At 44.1% G+C, this 21363-nt stretch overlaps 4 protein-coding genes across 7 annotated transcripts; 2 read left to right on the forward strand and 2 right to left on the reverse strand.

The window, feature by feature from the left end:
* Positions 1-817: 817 nt before the first annotated feature.
* Positions 818-3970, forward strand: LOC4350546 (uncharacterized). 4 transcript variants are annotated; one of them, XR_010737613.1, is made up of 5 exons: positions 818-1134; positions 1653-1839; positions 2215-2589; positions 2700-3590; positions 3673-3970. XR_010737613.1 is itself a non-coding variant. In XM_066305446.1 (4 exons), exons 2-4 carry the CDS (start codon positions 1656-1658, stop codon positions 3422-3424), a joined length of 1284 nt encoding a protein of 427 aa, XP_066161543.1. In that variant the 5' UTR covers positions 818-1134; positions 1653-1655; the 3' UTR covers positions 3425-3970. The 4 variants fall into 4 exon arrangements, 2 of the variants coding, with proteins under 2 accessions (XP_066161543.1, XP_015615074.1); XR_001540873.3 differs by having other exon boundaries at positions 2215-2584; positions 2695-3590; XM_066305446.1 differs by having other exon boundaries at positions 2700-3970.
* Positions 3971-4970: 1000 nt separating this feature from the next.
* Positions 4971-5744, forward strand: LOC107276338 (early nodulin-like protein 18). Its single transcript, XM_015760224.3, has 2 exons — positions 4971-5217; positions 5294-5744. Exons 1-2 carry the CDS (start codon positions 4971-4973, stop codon positions 5662-5664), a joined length of 618 nt encoding a protein of 205 aa, XP_015615710.2. The 3' UTR covers positions 5665-5744.
* Positions 5745-5763: 19 nt separating this feature from the next.
* LOC136353984 (uncharacterized) lies at positions 5764-8407 on the reverse strand. Its single transcript, XM_066305447.1, has one exon. The coding sequence runs from the start codon at positions 8156-8158 to the stop codon at positions 7076-7078; it is 1083 nt and encodes a 360-aa protein (XP_066161544.1). The 5' UTR covers positions 8159-8407; the 3' UTR covers positions 5764-7075.
* A 173-nt stretch (positions 8408-8580) lies between these two features.
* LOC9270249 (putative disease resistance protein RGA3) lies at positions 8581-14847 on the reverse strand. Its single transcript, XM_015760221.3, is given in 5 exon segments — positions 8581-8918; positions 9006-9080; positions 9372-11589; positions 11591-11953; positions 14383-14847. Coding segments are annotated over 4 exon segments (2985 nt in total). The 5' UTR covers positions 14758-14847; the 3' UTR covers positions 8581-8918; positions 9006-9051.
* Positions 14848-21363: the final 6516 nt, after the last annotated feature.

A 21363-nucleotide genomic window follows, 5' to 3' on the forward strand; every position in this document is an offset into this window, starting at 1 on the left:
TATGACTATCAAAAGTAGATAGAGAGAGTATGAACGAATGACACTGACATAATATCATGATTATTAGATTTCATAAACTTACTTTAATACAAAACAAATAAATAGAACTTTAAAATTTTAATTGAATTTTCTCCTATATGTTCAATATTTGTGACTGAGCTAGTCATACGAAACAAATATTTGCATGGATTATTGAGGCGGATTATTTACTTGAATAACATGATAAACAAATATTTTGAGAAATAAACTTCATTAGTAGAAAAGATTGTTGAGAAATCATACATTTTTATAAGTGTGGAACAAATATCCGTGATAACAATCTGGAAGGCAAAAAAAAGGCAAAAAAGAACACTGAAATACTCCATGCTACACCCGAATTTTTATTATTTTCTGAACTTTTAAAATTTTTAATTTTAAAAACAGACCATCTCCATACTCGTTTCTGAATCCCAACATTTTTGCGACGTCAGTCTGGTGTGGTAGTATTGTTTCATGGCATGGTCAAAAGGTTATTTAGAAAAGAGTTTTGAAATAATTTATTTTTAAAATTAGAAATTTAGAAGGTAATTTCTCCGTCACATTTTAAGTATAGCCATGTTTTTCCACGTCTAACTTTTCGTTTATCTTATTTAAAATTTTTTTAAAAAAATTAAAAATATAAGTCACAAGTAAAGTACTATTCATATTTTAAAAATAATAATTATAAAAGAAATTTAAATAAAACGGCCAATTAAAGTTAAAGTTAGACACGGAATCGGATGATTGCCCTGTAATGAGACCGAGGGAGTATATATACTAGAAAAGAAGAAAAATAAATGGCACACGTCTCTTCACGCCACCACGGGGCACCTCGCCGCCGCCGCCGACGTCGCCATCGCCGAGTTCCTCCACGCAACAATCCGCTTCCCCCGCAAGGAAGCAGCGCCGCGCGGCCGTCTCCGACCTGCGAATCCGCCATTAAATCCGCGCGGCAGGGGGGGTGCTCTGCGTCGCCGGTGGGCGCGCGTAACCTTTTCTCTCCCCTCCCCCCCTCCCCGTCTCCCGATCTGCAGGGCTGCCGGCCGGCCGGCGACCTGAGTTTGGGAGGGTTTGACGCGCGGCTCGCCTCCATCTCCGTCGGAAACGAGCTCAAAGGTATTCGTGTTCCTCTTCCTCACACATCTCTAGATTATCTCAACAAATTTCTCCGTGTACAGTACAGGGGCATCAAAGAATGCTCTTTCCTTTTCCACCTTGAAAGTACTTCGTGAATCATTGATGGGATAATCCCACATTTCTCAAGTACAGTTACTTTTTGGAACAAACTGTAGGAGAGAGAAAATGATTCTTTTCTTTTTATGATTTTCTTTACATGTGGATCCTCCTCTTCATTTTTCCTTTTTATATTCTTGTAGATTTGTAGTATTAGAAAATTTGACTGCCTGTTTGTATCATTTATTTTCTAATAGTTCATCCAATTGCCATCTCATATATTCTGTACTCAAATTCAGTACCGTAGAGAAGATTTTCAGTATGGTTGCAACATTGTACCGTGCTCTGTTATTTGCTTCTTCGAATGAACTCCTTTTCAATGTTTCAATTTTTGTGCCCAAATTCAAGAATTTTTTTATGGTATGTTTAACACTTGTTGTCCATTGCCATCCGTATTACAGAAAATGGTAATCCTCTGTGCTAGCCACATTGGCATCAGTACTACCCGTTCCCGATTCTGGTCAGGATGGTTGTCGCAGAATGGCTGTCCCAGAATGTGTTATCATATCCCTGTAAATATAAGGAAACTCAGAAAGCAAAACAGACGTCAGCGGGTGATCACGTTGTCTAAAAGTTCTGCATTACAAGGTAGGCATGTGGACATTAGTAAATTTCTTTATATATTTACAAAATAAAAAATCTGAAATTGGAATTTACATTTTATTTGTTCATGCACTTATTTGACATTGTGGTCCGTCCTTCTTGTTTTACTATGCCCTCAATGAGAATTTGCAGACTCCATTAACCTCCCCAGCAAAATTTGTTCCTACTAAATTCATTAGGCCCTATTATTTAAATATGCCCCCTGTGTCCTATTGGGATGGGTTGTGCAAGCAACGTTCCCTTTTTCTCATGAGTTCACAATATGGAATCTTCAGTAGCCATTATTATGGCAGCTGTGATACAATCTGAATTTACTTTTTCAGACCATGTGACGTGACTACTATTAATTCAATTGTGCAGATCCTGTTTCCTCTGTGAAGCCTTCACGCCTTCTGCAAACAGATGAACTACGTATATTTCACAACAGTGTACCTGAAGAGATAATTTCAACAGTCAGATTGGAAGAATCTGATGCATTCTATATGCTAGAACTTAGCACGAGCAGAGAATTTAGCTCGTCTTTGCTAGATAAGAACGCTGCCATCTTAATCTGTATAATTGATGCCAATGGTGATTCCCTGTTACAAAGAGTACCAGCAGCCTATTGTAATCATTCTGCACAAGGCAGAGAGGCCGAGAAATTGCTTCCCTTCCAAAGCGGTTCAGTTGATGTTGTCACCTTTAGAGGCTCTAAGCTGCAAAGAATTAAAGAAATCTGGGTTGGTCTTGAGTCAGGTAAACTTTGCACCCAGTTCTTGTATTGATGTTTCATGTGTATAAATTAACTGAAATACGCTCACCTGACGGGAACTTTTCACCATTATTATTTTATTCTTGAAGGTCAGGCTCATGGAGAATAGATAATTTAAGCTTGAAAGTTATCCATGGACAGTTGAATACACCTCCAGATCTGGAGGAAACACCTGAACTCAAGTTCAATGGTCTGCAGTACACATTTGACAAACTCAGCATGCTGCTTGGAGAGGATGGAGCTTCAGTTGTGGAAGCAAGACCTGTGGCTGTCACTGATCTCACGGGAATAAGCCTTTCTGATCTCCAAGAGGGGCAATTATCCTCAGCAAGCACAGCTTCAAGCATCCTTGAAATGAAAGAGGATGGCTTGAAAGAGTATGCTGACCTCAAGCAGTCGCTGCTGCTCTACGATCTTGCTATTGTGATAACAGGTTTCTCTGCCTTCACCTTGGCTTCAAATGACAGTGCTGCCCTCTCGTTCCTTGTTGGAGGCATTGGAGGATTTCTCTATCTGTTGCTGCTCCAAAAATCTGTAGACGGGTTGCCGGCGCTTAATTCACCATCAGAAGCTGGCAGTGCCCAGCCCTCTGTGAAAGGTTTCAGTGGCATAAGGAGGCCATGGTTAATATTGTCACTGTTAATGGTCGCTGGAGCTGTTGCATTGAAATATGGAGCGGGTGGTGACAAACTTGAAATGACGCCAGTCGAGCTCTTTGTTGGCACTGCAGGGTTCCTGGCGAACAAGGTTGCCATTGTTCTCGCGGCATTCAAACCCTTGCAGAGTAATTTGAAGGCTGAAGACCGATCTGGAGACTGAACATAGTCAGGCTGCCTTGAATATACTAACATTTATATAGCGGCTATACAGTATCATGATCTGAATGTTAATTATCGAAGTGCCTAGTTCAAGTTTCCAGAGGGAACTTGAGCCTTATCTCTAGCTCACAAGCACAGCTGCCGATCACAAATGCTCTTCTTGAATCGTAAGCATTTCTTTAAGGGTTCAACTCGGATATGAATTTTTCATCTGAAGTATACCGAAACTTCACTGATTTCACATCACAGGCATGGAGATTGGCAGTGTGGCCTATATCAACATTCCAGACATTTGAACAGATCCAAATGATAATCTAGGTGACATAGTATAGATGTATAGTCACATGATAGTGCCATAGGCTTATAGCAGAACAATATATTCTTCAGTGTATGTAAATCTGGTATACTAATGGTTACAATTTTAATGATTATGTAGCAGTAATACTGCTGCTTCTAGCAGAATATATTATATTATTGGTGTATATAAATCCGGTACTAATGATTCAAATGTAATAATTACAATGTATGAATAGAAATCGCTTTGGTATGCTTCAGTGTCAGCAGCAGATAAGAATTTCCTCCAATTCACAATCTACTGAGACACATGTTTCTATCATTTTATCTGAATTCTGCACAAGTTAATCTGAAGGTGATCTGAATTTTCTCTGAAGTCTGCACCACAAGTTAATCTGAAAGCCTGAACATGATTATCAAAGCTTTGTACCTGCTACCTAGGCAGTTTAGTTTAGTCAAGCAATATGGTCTGTAGTTAACTATACGTCATAGATCTAGTGTGTATAGAATATATTCTTAGGTGTTTAGATCTGGTACTAATGCTTACAATATAATTGTATAACATTATGTGGACAAAATTCGCTTTGATATTGCTCCAATATAGGAAACATTTTTCCTCCATTTCACATCCCACCAGGAGATGTTTCTGTCATGTTCTCTGAAATCTGCAGTCTGCAGCAGAAATATTCAGTGTCCAAGTTTTATGAATGATCAATCTCATTACTCACGCAGGAGTTTTTTTTTTTTTTTGACACGGTAACAAGCTGATTTATTAACCAGCTTCTCCAGGCAAATCGCCGGAGACCAGAGCAGATACAAAATGTAATAAATGATTATCACCCAGATTACTCACACAGGAGTTAATCTGAAGGTGATCTGAAAAACCTGAACATGATTATCAATGATTTGTACCAGCAACCTAGGCAGTTCAGTTTAGTCAAACAGTATATGGTCTGTACTAAACTATTCTCCATAGATAGATCCGGTCACCGTCTCACCGACCATACTTGGTTACACATTCCCAGTGCTCAGGTGGCTGCATTGCATGTCTGTATCCACCCAAGAGCCAGCACCGACTCTCACCTGGATGCTGTATACACCGTTGACACTGCCAATATACAAATGCACATTACTACATGATTAATTAGCACAGAATGCTCAGTTTCTATCAACATAAGTATCATCAAATGTATCAAGATCAAGCAGCTTATCATCCAGAATGCTAGTTAACCATGACCTACATTGTGATCACAATGTCCATAGTAGTAGCAGTACAACTTGCTGCCGTTTTCAGCATGGCTTCGGCGACTCCGGCTCCGAGCAATGCGACGGCGACGACCAGCCATGGCCGGAACACGACGGCGCCGCCGCCGCCGTTCGGTGCCAACCACACCGTCGGCGAGGGCGCCGGCTGGTTCTTTGACGGCAATGCGAATGCTTCGGTCGCCAACTACTCCGCTTGGGCTGCCAACCGCACCTTCTACCTCGGCGACTACCTCAGTAAGTTCAAAAATTTTCAGAAAGTTTTGGCTGATTCGCTTGAAATTCACGCGAAATCCGTGTGTTCTCGTTGCAGGTTTCAGCACCAACACGGATAACACGGTGGTGCACACCACCAACGCCACCGTCTACAAGCTCTGCGGCGATGGCGGCGCGGCGGCGGCGGCCGGATGCAGCGGCGGCGGGTGGAAGACGGAGGAGGCGTTCTTGACGGTGATGCTGACGGCGGAGGGCGCCAACTACTTCTTCTCCGACGCCGGGGGAGGCGAGCATTGCCGGAAGGGGATGCGGTTCGAGCTCGCCGTCGCGCGCGGCCGCGGCCTCCCGCCGGTGCCGGCGTCGTACTACGAGCCGCTCTCCGCCGCGCCGCCGGCAGCCGGCTGTTCGTCGTCCATGGTGGTGGCGCTTGCTGCCGGTGTTGCCATTGCTGCAATACTTGTACTCTGAAGTCTGAATTTACAGGTACAGATTTTCGTGCATAAGTAGATTGTAGCCAAAGTTTACAAGAATAAAAAATGTGAAATGCATTCACAGAATTCGTCAAGATTGTTACCGCTAAGATAATGATAGTTCTGTAAAATTATGTTCCTTGAATCGTACAGAACAATTTCCTGACTAGTGAAGGGAAGGAGCATCAGAGGTAAACTTGGAAACGCGAGCTTAACTTCTGATGGCTTCATTTCTGAATTTGGGGAAACGTGCTAGCAGCCAAATCAACAAACAACAAGAATTTCACCACGAACAACTATCCAGTCAACAGTGCTGTTTTTGGAGGTGGAAGATGATGAAATACAGGGGTTCTAGAAGGTTCTAGAAGCTAGGGAAATGGGAGGTGGAGGAGGGAATAGATACTCGACGAGGATCTAGCCCGGATCCAAGCCGCCGCCGCCGCCGATCGCCAAGCCGCTTAGGTTGGTCGCCGTCCTGCCCCTTTCTGTGTTTTTCCTCCCCTGAAAGAACCGATGCTGTTGCTTTTGTTCTTTACCTTGGGTTTGCTTGGGCCAGCTTGAATGAATGGTTGTACAGGCCCATTGGCAGCCCACTCGATTCCTAACAATCCCCTCTTCTTAAAATTCGACTTGTCCGCAAGTCGATGGCAATTAAAATTCTGAAAATGCAAACCACCCGGATCCCATGGCACTTATAGCTCTTGGATAATCAAAATGATCAGGTCATTCCCATCACTATTGCCCTTCCTTGTAATGAGTAATGACAATATTCCACTCCAGCTTAGTATGCCTTCTTCACAGTGCTCATATTTTACCACAAGCTTAACAATTGTGCCTCTTGTTTTCAGCCTTCCAAGAATAGTTGGCATAGCAACATGACATAGCAAATAAGTGCTAATATTTGGCTTGTAAATGCAGAATTGCTTGTCACCTTCCAAGACTGATCTGATGGTTGGAATAAAAACATTCTTCCATGCTGAAATTATATTCTTGCTTGCACTTGGCTTGATCCCTTGCATTCTCCATTTGCTGGTACCATCTTCTAGTATAACTAGAATTCCCTTGCAGTCCCAAGTATCCTGAACATTGTTGCCATCCAAGTGGCTTATATCACTAATAAGCCTGCTTTCAATAACCTCAAAATATTGTGCCATCATATAGGAGGTGAATGGATTTTTGGATGCCGGTAGCAAGTCATCTCTTTTATCATCACTTGGGTCTTGAGTTAATAGCACCAACAAGGCAAGCTCATGCATTCTAGAAATTTCAACAACGGTGCAGCTCCTGTAACTAACAAAATCCCACTGTGCCTTCCAAGCAAACAGACTAATTGCCACTCCAATTTTCCAGGACCTGCATTGCTTAAGTCTAATTGGCGGTGGCCATGGTGGTATTAGACATACACTTGTCTAAACGGAATCAAATGCAGACCATGGAACATGCCACACATTCCCTCCTCTAACCACACCACCTGACCAAGGAAGTGGCCAAGGTTTTCTCTTGGGAAGCCCCGCCAGCAGCCTCTTGTCACTTTTGAGGCATTTCATCAAACACCCGTTGGGCATCACCAATTTTATGCAGAAAATGGAATCCAGCTTTTCTGCCATGACTAGCATGGGCTCCTTTGGTGCTGCAATCATGTTCAGTGTGTGAAACGGAAAGGGGAATGCAACCTCGGCCTGAATAGTACCGATGTTGTCTTTGAGGCTGATTGTCGTACACCTTGAATGCATAACCTTGGTGAGGTCAGTAGTATTGATGAAAATAGAGCAGGCCTTGTCCTCGCTAACCACTGTCTCCATGGTGGCTGCAGCAGTGGTACTAGCAAACGACTCCTCAAGAATGGCATGATTCACACCGGTGTCATTGTCGAAGCAATTTACCAAGCACTTGGTGGGCGTCACTGTTGTAGTACCAATGCCATGGTTCAAACTCACCTGCAAGCCCATGGCGACTGTCGGAGTAGGAACATCGATGTTGTGGCTTGCACTTGTTGTCGTGTACGCACTGGCACTGTTGGAACACGCCCACGAACACTTGGCGAGCACTGGAGTAGGCGAGGTCGGGGGTGTTGAAGATGATGCAGAATTGAAGATGGAGGTTGTCGCCTTGATGATGTTAGTTGTCTCCTCGAATGATTTGCGCCTATTAGCTTCTATCTCGTCAAACTTCTCCAAAATCTGATCAATCTTCTCATTGCACCTACGCTTGGTCTTCATTTGTTCAAGCTTCTCCAATATCTGATCCAGAGCTTCATCCATCATTTTCTCCTCTTTGTTCATGGGGGAATTGATGGGGACGGCCTTAGATATCTTGAGATCTTCTTGGGACACCTCTCCTTGGCTTGACATTTCACCGAACAGGTTGTGGGCGTTGGTGCCATGAGCAGTAGCCTTGCCCAAATCCAATGACCAACTGCACGGGACGCCGCAGCGGTACTTCCCCATTGCCTCCATGCTTGAAATCCCATGGATCAGCGGCTCTGATACCATATTTTTAGCAACCAAATCACCAAACAACAAGAATTTCACCACGAACAACTATCCAGTCAACAGTGCTGTTTTTGGAGGTGGAAGACGAGGAAATACAGGGGTTCTGGAAGGTTCTAGAAGCTAGGGAAATGGGAGGTGGAGGAGGGAATAGATACTCGACGAGGATCTAGCCCGGATCCAAGCCGCCGCCGATCGCCAAGCCGCTCAGGCTGGTCGCCGTCCTGCCCCTTTCTGTGTTTTTCCTCCCCTGAAAGAACCGATGCTGTTGCTTTTGTTCTTTACCTTGGGTTTGCTTGGGCCAGCTTGAATGAATGGTTGTACAGGCCCATTGGCAGCCCACTCGATTCCTAACAAAACACTTCTCCCACAATGAAAATTACATTACAATCTCGAATCTTCTGAATATTTAAGGTACGGAGTCGGTGACAACTCGCTGCTGAAAATTTTACGAAAATGCAACTCATGCTGTACGATCTGTATCAGACATACGGCTGAATACATGATAAAATGAGATCGACCCAACTACTAATGCATTGCACCATTTGGAATTAATACAAGGAAAATAAAACAACCTCAAAACATGGCGTGTTGGTCGGAAACTCTGAAACCAAGCCTGAATTGCAGTGTTAGGCTTCAAGCACACCGATCAGAGATCAGGATAGGGAAGAGCCCAAAACCCAATGCCTTCCCTGAGGTCAGAAAATGAACACCGCAAAGTTGAGGTTTCACTGAAGTCTCGTAGTGCTTCCATTCCTGTGACCTTGAGATTATGAGTAATTCAATCAGAGTGCAGAGATAATCAGGAGACAATTACATTGATATGTAACAAATCCTGTGAAATGCTCACCGTATAAGCTAGCAGTCCGATAACATATCCTGGCCATCAAATATTCTTAACAATCAAAGTGCCTGAAATTGTAAGCTGTGGAGACATGCAAATGCAGACAAACGTGAGAACAAATGTGGGGTCAGCTAGCCATTGAGGGAGAAACAGAAAGAGCATATGGCATTTGCACACATACTAGTAAAATACCCAAGCTTTGCTATGGGTAAAATTCCATACATATTTAAATATATGTCATTAACTTGATTAAAAAATATTGAACTATTACATAATATCAGAAAATATTAGGCACTTATTTGTAAAATATGCAAATGTATGCTGCCAACTCACCACCACTATTGTCTTTTGTAGTAGTACAGATATATATACCTGGTGAGCAACGAACATCCAGAGTCTGTAGCTGCAGCTGTGGGATCAAACTATGAATTGGGAGCTTTGGGCATCCCCAAGGCTTGAGCACCGAGAGGGAAGTGAGGCCTGAAAGTCCATCGCAGTACTGCAGTTTTTCGCAGCTCAAGTTGAGCTTCTTGAGTGAAGGCAGGTGCTGTGGCTGAAGAAGGATGCTTGTGGTGTCATGGCAGATGACTGTTAAACACTCCAAGGACGGGAGGCGATTCAGCCGCGGACCATCAGTTGAGCTTCTGCGCAAGTCAAAGCTCCGCCGATCAATGCGCAGCGTGCGTAGTGAAGTCGATGCAGGAATGGTTGTGATGCAGCAGCATTTGTCCAGTTCGAGAGTTATCAAGGATCTGAACGGAAATGATTCAATGTTATCAAGCCTTAGACTGTGGGCATGGCAGATCGAAAGAGTGCGCAGGCGTGGAAATCCACCGTCAACAATTCCAGACCATTCTGACCACTTATGCATCCAATTGAATCTCAACTGTGTCAATGATGGGAATCCCTTAACACCATGAAAATGGCTGCAAAACTCCCAGCCAATTCGCTCGACAATCATCATGTCATGGATATGGAGGGACACGAGGGACGGAAGATCACCGAGCGTTGGAAGGTACTGAATGTGAGAATAACCGAGTTCTATTTGAGACAAGTTGGAAAAGGAAGCATCGCCCAACCAATAGGGATACTTCAGACCCTCGTAGTTCATTATTATCAATTCTCCGAGGTTGCGATGTGGTCGCAGGCTCTCAAGTAGCTGCACTTGTTGGTTGTGATCTGGACAGCAATCTCCAAAATCCAAGCTTAGTAATTGTAGGTGCCTTTTGCTCTGTAGCCTAGCATCCTTTGCTCCATCGATAGTCAAGTGCAGTCCCAACCCACCTATTCTCAACTCCCTTAGCTTGTTCAAGCTCCTTAGCTCTATTATTCGATCATTTCTCAGATGAATTGGAGGCAAAGTAAGCATGTTATTTAGGTGCCCAATTCCACGTAGTCCATCAACGTGGTCCCAGCATGGATCAGAGTGACTAAAGAAGCTTGTGACAAGTTTCAAATGGCGTAGTAATTTCAACCTTCCCATTAAGGCAGGTAAGTTTTGATCCAGACAGCCTTCACCTAACACGAGGGCTCGTAACTTTTCACACTTAGAAAATAATGCTTCTGAATTATTAATGTTCACTTCTGCTCTAGGCAACACTATGATGGCCCTCAAAGCAAGTGGTGTGATTGAAATCTCACTGGATGCCAAATTTTGGATAGATATGTACCGAGCATTTTGTGGAATTTCAATGGATGTACTGCTATCATCAAGTCTAAAGAACTCATCTGCAGAAAGAAAGCATGCAAGATCGTGAATAAGATCATGCATTAAGTATTTCTTGTAGTAATGTCCATCAACCTTTGTTAGAAGAAATAGAAGAAATGACCGCTCAACCAATTCATCGAGATATCTATTTCCAATTTCAGTCTCATTATTATGTCTGTCACTTTGAAGGAGGTCTAGTACTTTCCACAATTGAAGCACCTGGTTTCTATCGAATATATAGTCTTTTGGATATAGAGAGATGGCAACAAAACATCGTTTTAGGTATATAGGCATGTTCTTGTAGCTCAACTCCAAGGATGGCAAAACCTCATTCCTTGGTTGCTCCAAGTCCCACAACTCGCTTTCTATGACATCTTTCCATCTCTGTTCACATGTTTCATAGCACAACATGCTGGCTAGTGTCTTAATTGCTAAAGGTAAGCCCTTACACTTTTTAACAATAGACATTCCGATCTCTTGAAGGTTTGGAGTGTTTCCATTGTCAACAGTAAAAGCAACTTGCTTAAACAATGACCAGCTCTCTTCAGAACTTAGGCAGTTTAGGCTGTAGAAATTAGGCATTGTCTGCACAAGCTTTGCCACTCTCTCACTACGGGTTGTTACTATAATCATACATAACTTTGCTGTGTTCATCGGTTCGCACAACAGATCCCAGCAATCTCTTCGTTCATTCCATACATCATCCAGCACAAGTAAAACCATCTTGTGCTTTATTCGTTTTGCCAATGTCTCATGAGGACTACAAACTTCCGATAGACCACAATTATCCTTCTCTAATGAACTTATGATGCTCTTTGTTATGTAAGTAGGATCAAATTGCTCTGACACACAAACCCATGCATGCATGTCAAAAAAACCCTTGTATCCTTGAGTCGTTATATACAAGCTGTGCCAATGTTGTCTTGCCTAATCCACCCATACCGACAATAGCCAAGATAGAAACTGGAGTAGCTACACTGTCACTCGTCATGGACAACAACTTTTCTACAATGTTGTCCTTGTCTTGCTCTCTTCCAATAATTTTCGGTGCATATATAACAGAGCTAGTCTTGGGTAGAGTACCAATATTAGGAGCAAACCGTCTCTCTCCATCATTCTCCGATAAAGTAAAATTATCAGAATAATATTGGATTTCATGGAATCTCTTAATAAGTTTCCTTGCTTTAAGAGCCAGCTCTTCTGGAACATGTACCATACCAGTATTATGGTACAAGACCTCATTTTCCTTTTTTCAAGATATAAAATGAAAAGGATTGCGTCACTATACTTGCATATAGTATATAGGAGTGTTTTTAAGGTGCACCAAATTACTATGACTTGTTTATTGTACATAGATCCAAGGGCTAATAATACTCCAACTTCATGTGTTAAGGGTAATTTATTGCCATTTAAATTCAGTTACTACCATAAATTGCAATTGTAACAAGATACAATATCCTTTGCTTCAATACTACCGAATTAAAATTAGACTGAAAAATGTTTTTTTTGACCCATAAACAAGGGACAACTCTTTTGATATTATTGTACTAGTAAAACTCAAACCATACAATTTTTAGACTGAAAATGTAGACTTTTTGGACCCACAAACTACCACTCAAAAGACTGTTAAAATGGAAAAAAAATCCATAAGGATTAGAACACACACAAATCGTAAATTTCACATTATCCATTGAAACTTCAATCTAAAAAATTCCTCTGGAGAAAAAAGAACTTTCTATATGTTCAAACCTTCTGTATTCAAGCTTTCTATATTGAATAAAATGCATGGACACTGGTCTAACTGAAACAGCTGTGTGTGTTTGTTCTCAAAACACATGCATAATGAGGAGGAAGTTTCTTTGGGCGGGGGGCGAAAACATCTCTGGCGGAAAATGCAAAGTTAATTGGAAAAGAGTCTGCAGGCCCAAAGACCTGGGTGGTCTTGGAGTCATGGATCTACAACGATTCACATCAGCACTACGACTCAGATGGCTTTGGAATGAATGGGTGGCACCAGAAAAACCCTGGGTGGGGACGGCACTACCGTGCAACAAGTTAGATAGAGATCTCTTCACGGCCGCAACACCAATAACGGTGGGCAATGGCAAAACTGCACGATTTTGGAGCTCGAAATGGCTGGATGATCAAACTCCGAAACAGATCGCCCCGGATATTTTTTGAGATAATCCATTATATGCCACTGACTTTGTCGCACGCCTACGATTTGCCACTGACTTTGTCACGTTCTACAATATGCCATCGACTTTTGCTTAACTTCTACGATTTACCATCGCCGTCCGGTTAGCCACCGTTAGTACTGTACAAATTTGTTGAAATGACCAAAATACCCCTATGACAAACTTCCAAAATTTGGATAAAATTATCAAAATATTATATTATAAACATAAGATTGTAAACATCCAAAATTTGACCAAAAACTTGAAATATGATATTTCATAATTTTTATCCAAATTTTGAAACCTTTTCTCCCAGGGGTATTTTGGTCATTTCGACAAATTTGTACAGTACTAACGGAGACTAACCGGACGGCAATGGTAAATTGTAGAAGTTAAGCAAAAGTCGATGGCATATTGTAGAACATGATAAAGTCAGTGGCAAATCGTAGACGTGTGACAAAGTCAGTGGTATATAATGGATTCTCTCATATTTTTTTGGCTTCTAGAAGAAAGAACAGAACAGTGAACGATGCCATATCAGAAAACAACTAGATCCGAGACATCGAAATATCTCGTATCACGGAGGCGAGCCACCTCCAACACTATGTCCGCCTCTGGACAATGATTAGAAACATGAGGCCGCTAAACGAAAATCAAGACAACATTCGATGGAACCTCACAGCAAACGGGCAGTACTCTACAAAATCAGCCTATAGACTCCAATTCCTCGGGGCTGCGCGATCCGTCTTCAACCAATCAATCTGGAAGGCCTAGGCGCCGCCAAAGTGCAAATTCTTCTCCTGGTTGGTCACTCAAAACAGGGTTTGGACGGCAGACAGACTGGAGAAAAGAGGATGGCAAAACCAAAAGATATGCCCACTCTGCTGCACGGTGGATGAATCGGCCCTACACCTCCTAGCCAAATGTAGGCTAACAAAGAGAATATGGACAGAAATCCAGAGATGGACAGGCACCGACCTTTAGATGGGTAGTTAGGAAACTTGTCACTCTGTTGGGCAGTGGTGGACTCTCGTAGCGGAGTCCCCAAACACCCCCCGCAAGCCTCTAAAGACTATGATTATTCAATCTCGTGGGAAATCTAGTGCGAACGCAATGCAAGAATTTTCCGAAACTCTGCGTCATCGCCGTCCTCAATCCTAGCAAAGATCAAGGAGGAAGGAAGAGCATGGGTCAAAGAATGGGCAACAACCCTATAGGAGTTCGGAATTCTGGGAGATATCACTTAGCTCTTTTCCTTTTTTGCGGGCTAGTCCTTTTCCTCGGCTAACCCTGTATATATCTTGTTTATTTTTCCCCTGCTCTATTAATATACACGAGGCAAAGCTTTTGACTTTCTTAAAAAAAAAAACGCATGCATACTAAGATTTCCAGTGTGTGTGTATATATTCATCAGTTTTCGGTTTCGCTGTTTTTTCCTCACCGAGGAAGTATAGTAAAGGCAGAAACAGATCGAAGTTGTTGGAAAAGACAGTGTTACCTCCTGTTGCCACTTACGCTTGTGGCTGGCCACGCTTGCAGATAGCTGGAGAGCCTCAGCCTTGCAACGGTTCACCTCGTACTCGTACTCGTCCACCACGTCCTCCGCGTCATACGCTAGCTCCTTGAGCTCCTTGAGCCGCAGCTTGGCGCTTTCATCACGGATGTCCCAGTGCTGCTCCGCGTCCTTCAGAGTCGCGTGAATCCTGTGCATCGTCCGCTCCAGCATCCGGAGGTCCTCCAGATCTTGCTCCTGCCCTTGCCTCACCATAGCAGCTGCCGACGAGGAGGATGCCAATAGGCTTCTTGCTGGCAGGATGGAGGAGAGCTTGTCCAGTGCCTTCCTGATGGCAAGAGTGGCAAACAGTCCGGCCATTGATCGTGATCTCTAGTGAATAGTCGATAGTAGAGAGGAGGGGAAAGGTGAAGAAAGATGGAAGGAACTGAGGCACTGAAAAAGATAAGGCTGAATAAAAGGTGTGGGTATGTATCTAGCTAGCTCGTCAACTCTCTCTCTCTCTCGTGATGTGGATCTGAAATTGTTAATGCGTGCCGTGCACATGTGTCATCAAGATCGGACTATCGGTGCACCAACTAAACCATTGAGTGACTGTTTAGTTCGCGAAAAGAAAATTGTTAGTTGTCACATCGAATGTTTGACCGGATGTTAGAAGGGGTTTCGTATGCGAATGAAAAAACTAATTTCATAACTCGCCTGAAAACCACGAGACGAATCTTCTAAGCCTAATTAATCTGTCATTAGTACATGTGGGTTACTGTAGCACTATGACTAATCATGGACTAATTAGGCTCAAAATATTCATCTCGTGATTTCCTCCTGACTGTGCAATTAGTTTTTTAATTTATATTTAATGCTTCAAGTATGTATTCAAAGTTTCGATGCAATGTTTTTGGAAAAAAATTTTGGGCGACTAAACCAGGCCTGAATATACGTCCAGACCTGGAGCTGAAGGCAACAACTCAACTAAAGTTTAATGGTTTGTACTTTGCAGTACACATTTGTCAAAATCACATGTTGCTTGGAGTTTTTTTTTTTAAAAAAAAGTTGTGTCAACACATACTAATTACATATGTTTAGGAACTTACAATATAAATACACGCCGACTATTTTTTGCTGAAAAATATGGCACCATAAATATAGCTACTCCCCTCCTTTTTATTCTCTTTTAATAATATATAACATACTAGCTATTCTACACAATGCGCAGAATTAGCAAAATAAATATTTTAAAGTATTTGCTTTAGGAAAAAGTACACCGAAGATCCCTCAACTTGTCATCGAGTTACAAAATCGTCCCCAACCACAAAACCAGATACCGGGCATCCCTCGACTAACAAAACCGTCCACTTTTGGTTCTTCGGTGGTTTTGATCCCGATTTTGTTCGATGTGGTGGCCGAATTAGCGTGGGATCCACATATCAGCGTGGCCACGTCAGCCTCCTCTCTCTCCCCCCCTCTTCTCTCCCTTCCTCATCTCTATCACTCTTCTTCTCCTCTCTGCGACTTGGGCAGGCCGGCCGATGGGTCACGCCACGCACAACGGCGATGCTGGCGTCGCGCGAGACGGACGGGTGCGCTACGAGGAGGGAGGGGACGAGGCCCACGAGGCGCCGAGGGGGAGAGGAGCTGCGGGCGGCAGGGGAGGCGAAGCGCGTGGGCGGCGGAGGAGCGACTACCAACGGCGAAGGAGCAGCGTGCGGGCGGCTGCGGACGATGCCGAGTCAGGGTTCGTCGACCCCGCCGCCGCCACCGTGGCCGCGGACTACGTTGACGTCGACCTCGGCATTCTCGGCGGCGGGATGAACTACATTAGCTAGCTCACCGACTAGCGTCCGGAGTCCACGGCCGCGACGGCACCGCCGCCCACGCGTGCTGAGGGCGACGTCGTCCGTGGTCACGGCGACGGCAGCGCGGGTCGATGAACCTCGACACGGCGTCGTCTGCATTGTTATACCAACGCTGGACTACGAGTGGAGAGCCGCGCTGCGTTGGTGGAGCAGCCTGTATCGGCGCATCGCGGTGGGGCACGGTGGCCGGCCGGTGAGGCACACACTGATGACCTGGGATGAGGGTGAGCGTTGCCTCGGCAAGTAGGAGCTCGCTCGCCGCCGCTCAATCTGGCAATGGATAATGAGAGAAGAGAGTTGCTCCCATCCAGCAACTTGTACCGGCAGGTACTAGTACCGAAAGGTACAGAAATAAATCCATCCGCCCATCTTAGAAGGGTACGATTAGGAAACAGAAAAAGAGAGTTGGGCCGCCGCTTTCTCATCTAATCTCCTTTTTTTTCCTCCCTCTGAGTGCAGCCCCGCCGTGCGCCGGGAGTTAATCTCCCGAGCGCAGTCAAGAATTTATTTCTTCTATCCTCTTACCATTTTGCAGTCACTCAATGTAACTATCCATGATTTATTTTGAAGTCACTCGAATTGCTGTAATCAGTAAATGATAGGAGAGGGTTTTGAACATTTGAACATTCTTAGAGAACAAGCAATGATTGAGCTCATCAAAACACCAAATAAATCGTACAATACAAATCCAGGAAGCAATGAAGAAGAAGAGCATATGCAACCCAAAAAATGAAATTATCTGCTGCTGCAACCAACAAACCCGCTGGCACCACAACGCCGGCTCCACCACCTCGTCATCGCGGTGGCACCAGCCACCGCCACCACCTCGTGACCACAACCGCCACCAGGCCACCACCGCGCCCGCCACCAACCACCCACTGCCGCCGCGACCTCCACCTCAAACGGATCCGTCGTCGCCGCCACCGCCTCGACTCCTATGGACCAGTTCGCCGCCGCCTACTACAGATCAACTGCCGCCGCCGCCGCCGACTCGCCTCCCCCGGAAGCACCTCGCCGCCGCTGCCCACGGATCGGATCATAGGGGAATCGGTGGTAGAAAACCCTATTTTCTTCCCCTATACACTCCCTACGCGAAAAGACTAAAATACCCTTTCACCACTCTAAATACTCCGGTACCACCTCATGGGCAAATTTGTACCTGGAGGTACCGCAAAATTTCCACCGGCCGATTGAGCTGATTGAATGGCCGAGATTTGGTACCGGCCAGGTACCGAGGTGCCTGCTGGATGGGAGCAACTCTCATTAGAGAAACAATCAACAATTAGGACTGATATGTAGACGAGAATTGAAATTGCCAACTTTGATTCCTGGTACGTCACAAGCAAACCATGTGCAGGATGGCCGGAGTGGCAGGAGACGCTGCAGCTGGCGCCGGGGATGCTGTCGCTGGACACGTCGCTTTTGTCGTGGAACAACTCTGGCGTGGCAGAACGGTAGCACATCATCTTTGATCTCGCGCTGGTTCGAGTCAATTCGACACTAGAGAGAGGAGCACGAGCCTCTAGCCCCGCCGCCGATGGTGCTCGCGGAGGCGGCGCTGTAGCCGTGGCTGGCGGTGTAACCACGGGAGCTGAGGGTGGAGCTGGGCCGGCAATGCTCCCGCGTCGTCACGCGCAGAGTGGAGCTCGACGCCGCGTCGCGGGTGATGCCGGGGTCCTTCCTGGCCAGGGTCGACCGCGTGGCCGTTGCTGAGGTCGAGCTTGTCGCCTCACCATGGTCTGCCCCTGGGCTCGACGCCGTTGTGCGTGGCGTGACCCGTTGGCTGGCCTGCCCAAGTCGCAGAGAGGAGAAGAAGAGTGATAGAGATGAGGAAGGGAGAGAAGAGGGGGAGAGAGAGAGGAGGTGTGGCCATGCTGACATGTGGGGCCCACGTGGGTCCCACGCTGACTCAGCCGCCACGTCGGACAAAAGCAGGATCAAAACCACCGAAGTACCTAAAGCGAACGGTTTTGTTAGTTGAGGGACGCTTGGTATCTGGTTTTGCGGTTGGGGTATGATTTTGTAACTCGATGACAAGTTGAGAGACCTTTGGTGTACTTTTTTCCGTTGCTTTATGTGACACTCTAGTCAAAACCAAGGCCGGTTTGGTTAATGGGCTGGTGGTGATTTGGCCCACTTGGTGCTGTGGCTAGAATCATCCTGCAGTGCTAGATTTAGGAGAGGGTTAATTGGATCCATATCACTCTAATTTTGTCAAATTAAAAAAATATCACTACAATTCGTTATATCAATTACATTACATGTCACTAAAAAATTTTAAAATTGGAACCATACCACTCCCGTCACTTTTTCCATCCTCCTCTCACGCCGTTCTCATCCACTCATCCCCCTCCCAGTGAAGCAAGCGAGGGCGGCGGCGTCAGCACCGACAGTGCGGTAGTGTGCAGGGGTCGCGTTGGGGCTCGTCGGCAACAACCAGATGAGGAGTGATTGCCGCCACCGAGGCTGCTGCCTCCTACTGCTCCTCGGCTCCTCGCTGCCCCGATTTCGCCGCCACTCCATAGGGAAGCTGCGGCGACAGTATTGCGCGAGGAACACCACCCGATTCCCTCGAGCTCCGCGACAATGAGGTGGTGAAGGGATCGACGCTGAGGCTCGACGCCGCTGCCGAAACGAGCGACCACGCCAGGGGTCGACGACGACGCAGCTGCTCGCCGCCCCGATCTGGTTGATGCTGCTCATCCAATCTGGATGCTGCTGCTTGCCGTTGGGGTTGTTGGAGTGTATAAATTGAACTGGCTGGGTGGCCCGCGCAATTGCACGACTAGCACCCAAACCAAATCATATTTTTTTTTATGATTTTACTTAAAATTTATTAAATAGCTATCTAGTTATATTACTGTCTTAGGACTTTGAAAGACCATACTTTATCATCCTCGTGTTTCTAATTATATAGTTTTTAAAAGTCACACCAGTTGCTACCCCTTATGTCATCTCATTCTTTATTTGCTTGCTCGATCTATCAATATTTCCATCATTCTTCTTAGAACCTTTAAAAATTGGATTTTATAGTTTTTAGAGTTTATTGTCACGTTGGGTTTCATTTTTATAATTTCTAGATGTCCTGTCAAACGTTGCTATTATACTCCTCTACAGCCCGTCCACTGTCTCTTCTCTTTGTTGTCATTGAGATTTCAAAAATCAAACATAATTATCATTTGGGTTCATTTTTTGCTTTCTAGAAGTCCCGCCAAACCGTCAGCGGCTTTGCCATTGTACTCCTCTACGGCTCGCCCGCTGCCTCTCTTCTTTATTAGCATTGAGATTTTAAAATCGAACATGATTATCATTGTTTTTTTTACTTTCTAGAAGTTCCAAACCTTTAAAAATTGGAATTGTAGTTTCATTTTTTATAATTTTTAGAAGTCCCATCAAACGATGCCACTGTGCCCCTCTGCAGCCCGTTCGCCGCCAACTCTTTATTGTCATTGTGATTCTAAAAATCGAACATAACTATCGTTGGAATTCATTTTTTATTTTCTAGAAGTCCCGTCAACCGTCGGCGGCTCTGCAAGTATACTCTTATACACCCTCTCTGCCCGCTGCTTCTCTTTTTTATTGTCATTGAGAATTTAAAAATTGAATATGATTACAATGGATTTTATTTTTTTACTTTCTAGAAGTCCTGGCAAGCGCCTTACTCGTTTGCTTCACGGCCTGCCTGATGTCCCTCCTTTTAATCGTCATTAGGATTGTATTTGGTGTTTTATTAATAATTTTTATATCCCGTATCAACCGCCACCACTCTACTTCTCTTTATAGGCATGTTACTTAAATTTATCTCGTCATGTGTTTTAGATGGTCTTTTCTTTTAATAATATTTATTTTTATCACAAATTTTGTTATTTATAAATTGTATTCCTAATTGAAATCTTATTTTTCTTTTTCTAATTTCAGAATTTTTTAAAAAATATTAGTTGATATCGTATTTTGTTATTTTAATGTTTTTATTTTTTTATTTTCAATTTCAGTTATTTCAAAATTGTATTCCTACTTGAACTCTCTTTTAATTTTTCTAATTTTAGATATTATTTTATTTTTATTCTAAATTTTAATTAATCTCGTATTGGTTTCTTATATGGATTCTTCTTTCAATATTGCTTATTTGTAATTCCGATTTTCAGCTAATTTTAAATTGTATTCTTACTTGAACTCTTCTTTTATTTTCTTTTGCTAATTTCAGATTTATTTATTTTTATTCCGAATTTTAATTAATCTCGTATTGGGTTCTTATATGGACTCTTCTTTTAATATTCCTTATTTTTAATTCCGAATTTCAGCTATTTTTAAATTGTATTTCTACTTGGACTCTCGTTTCCTTTTCTAATTTTGGATTTTATTTTATTTTTGTGAAATCATTGTCATGATTAATATTTGTGATAAACAATTGGCTATGCAAATGATTTAATCAAACAATTGGTTTGAGAGTTTGTGTGAATGTTGGTGTGAGTGCATATGACTAATGTGGGTCAGGTTGTGATACCTGTGCCCAGAAACGGTTGTTTTGTCTGATTGTGTGCAGGTGACTTGAGGTCAGCCTTGGTCAATGGTGAGGACCGGGACTATGCTCAAGGAGGAGCAGAGATCTAGTGCGGTCAGGATACCATGTGAGAAGGTGACTATAGAGTCAGGATTCTTGGAGGTCAACTTCGATCAACGGTGGGGATCGGGACTAGACTCAGGGAGGAGTTGAGGTCCAGACGGCCGTGGATACCGGGTGACGAAGTTAGATACGAGATGGCATACGGTGGATGGACACCGTGTGGGAGAGATCTTCGCAACGGGCTTCACGAGGTGTGCGTGCAAGTGCTGGTGTTCGCGAAGGAGATTGAAAGAAATTAGAGAGAAGTATATGGTGATACAGTGCTTCGAGTTACTGTAGCAGGTCGTGTATGCATAAATGTGTGTATGCTGGTCGTAGCATATGCATGTATGTATGGTGATTGATGCATGCATGTTGTGCCATGCATGTGTGATGGCTCGGTGGGCTTCGGTGGCAGCTGGCTGGAGGCCGAGCCGGTCCAGGAGCAGCAGCACGTCGGCCCACGTGCGATAGGCCCAAGCAGGAGCAAGCGCAGGAGATCGAGTCCGA

This window comes from Oryza sativa, chromosome 11, assembly GCF_034140825.1.
Source record: "Oryza sativa Japonica Group chromosome 11, ASM3414082v1".
Taxonomy (NCBI): Eukaryota; Viridiplantae; Streptophyta; class Magnoliopsida; order Poales; family Poaceae; genus Oryza; species Oryza sativa.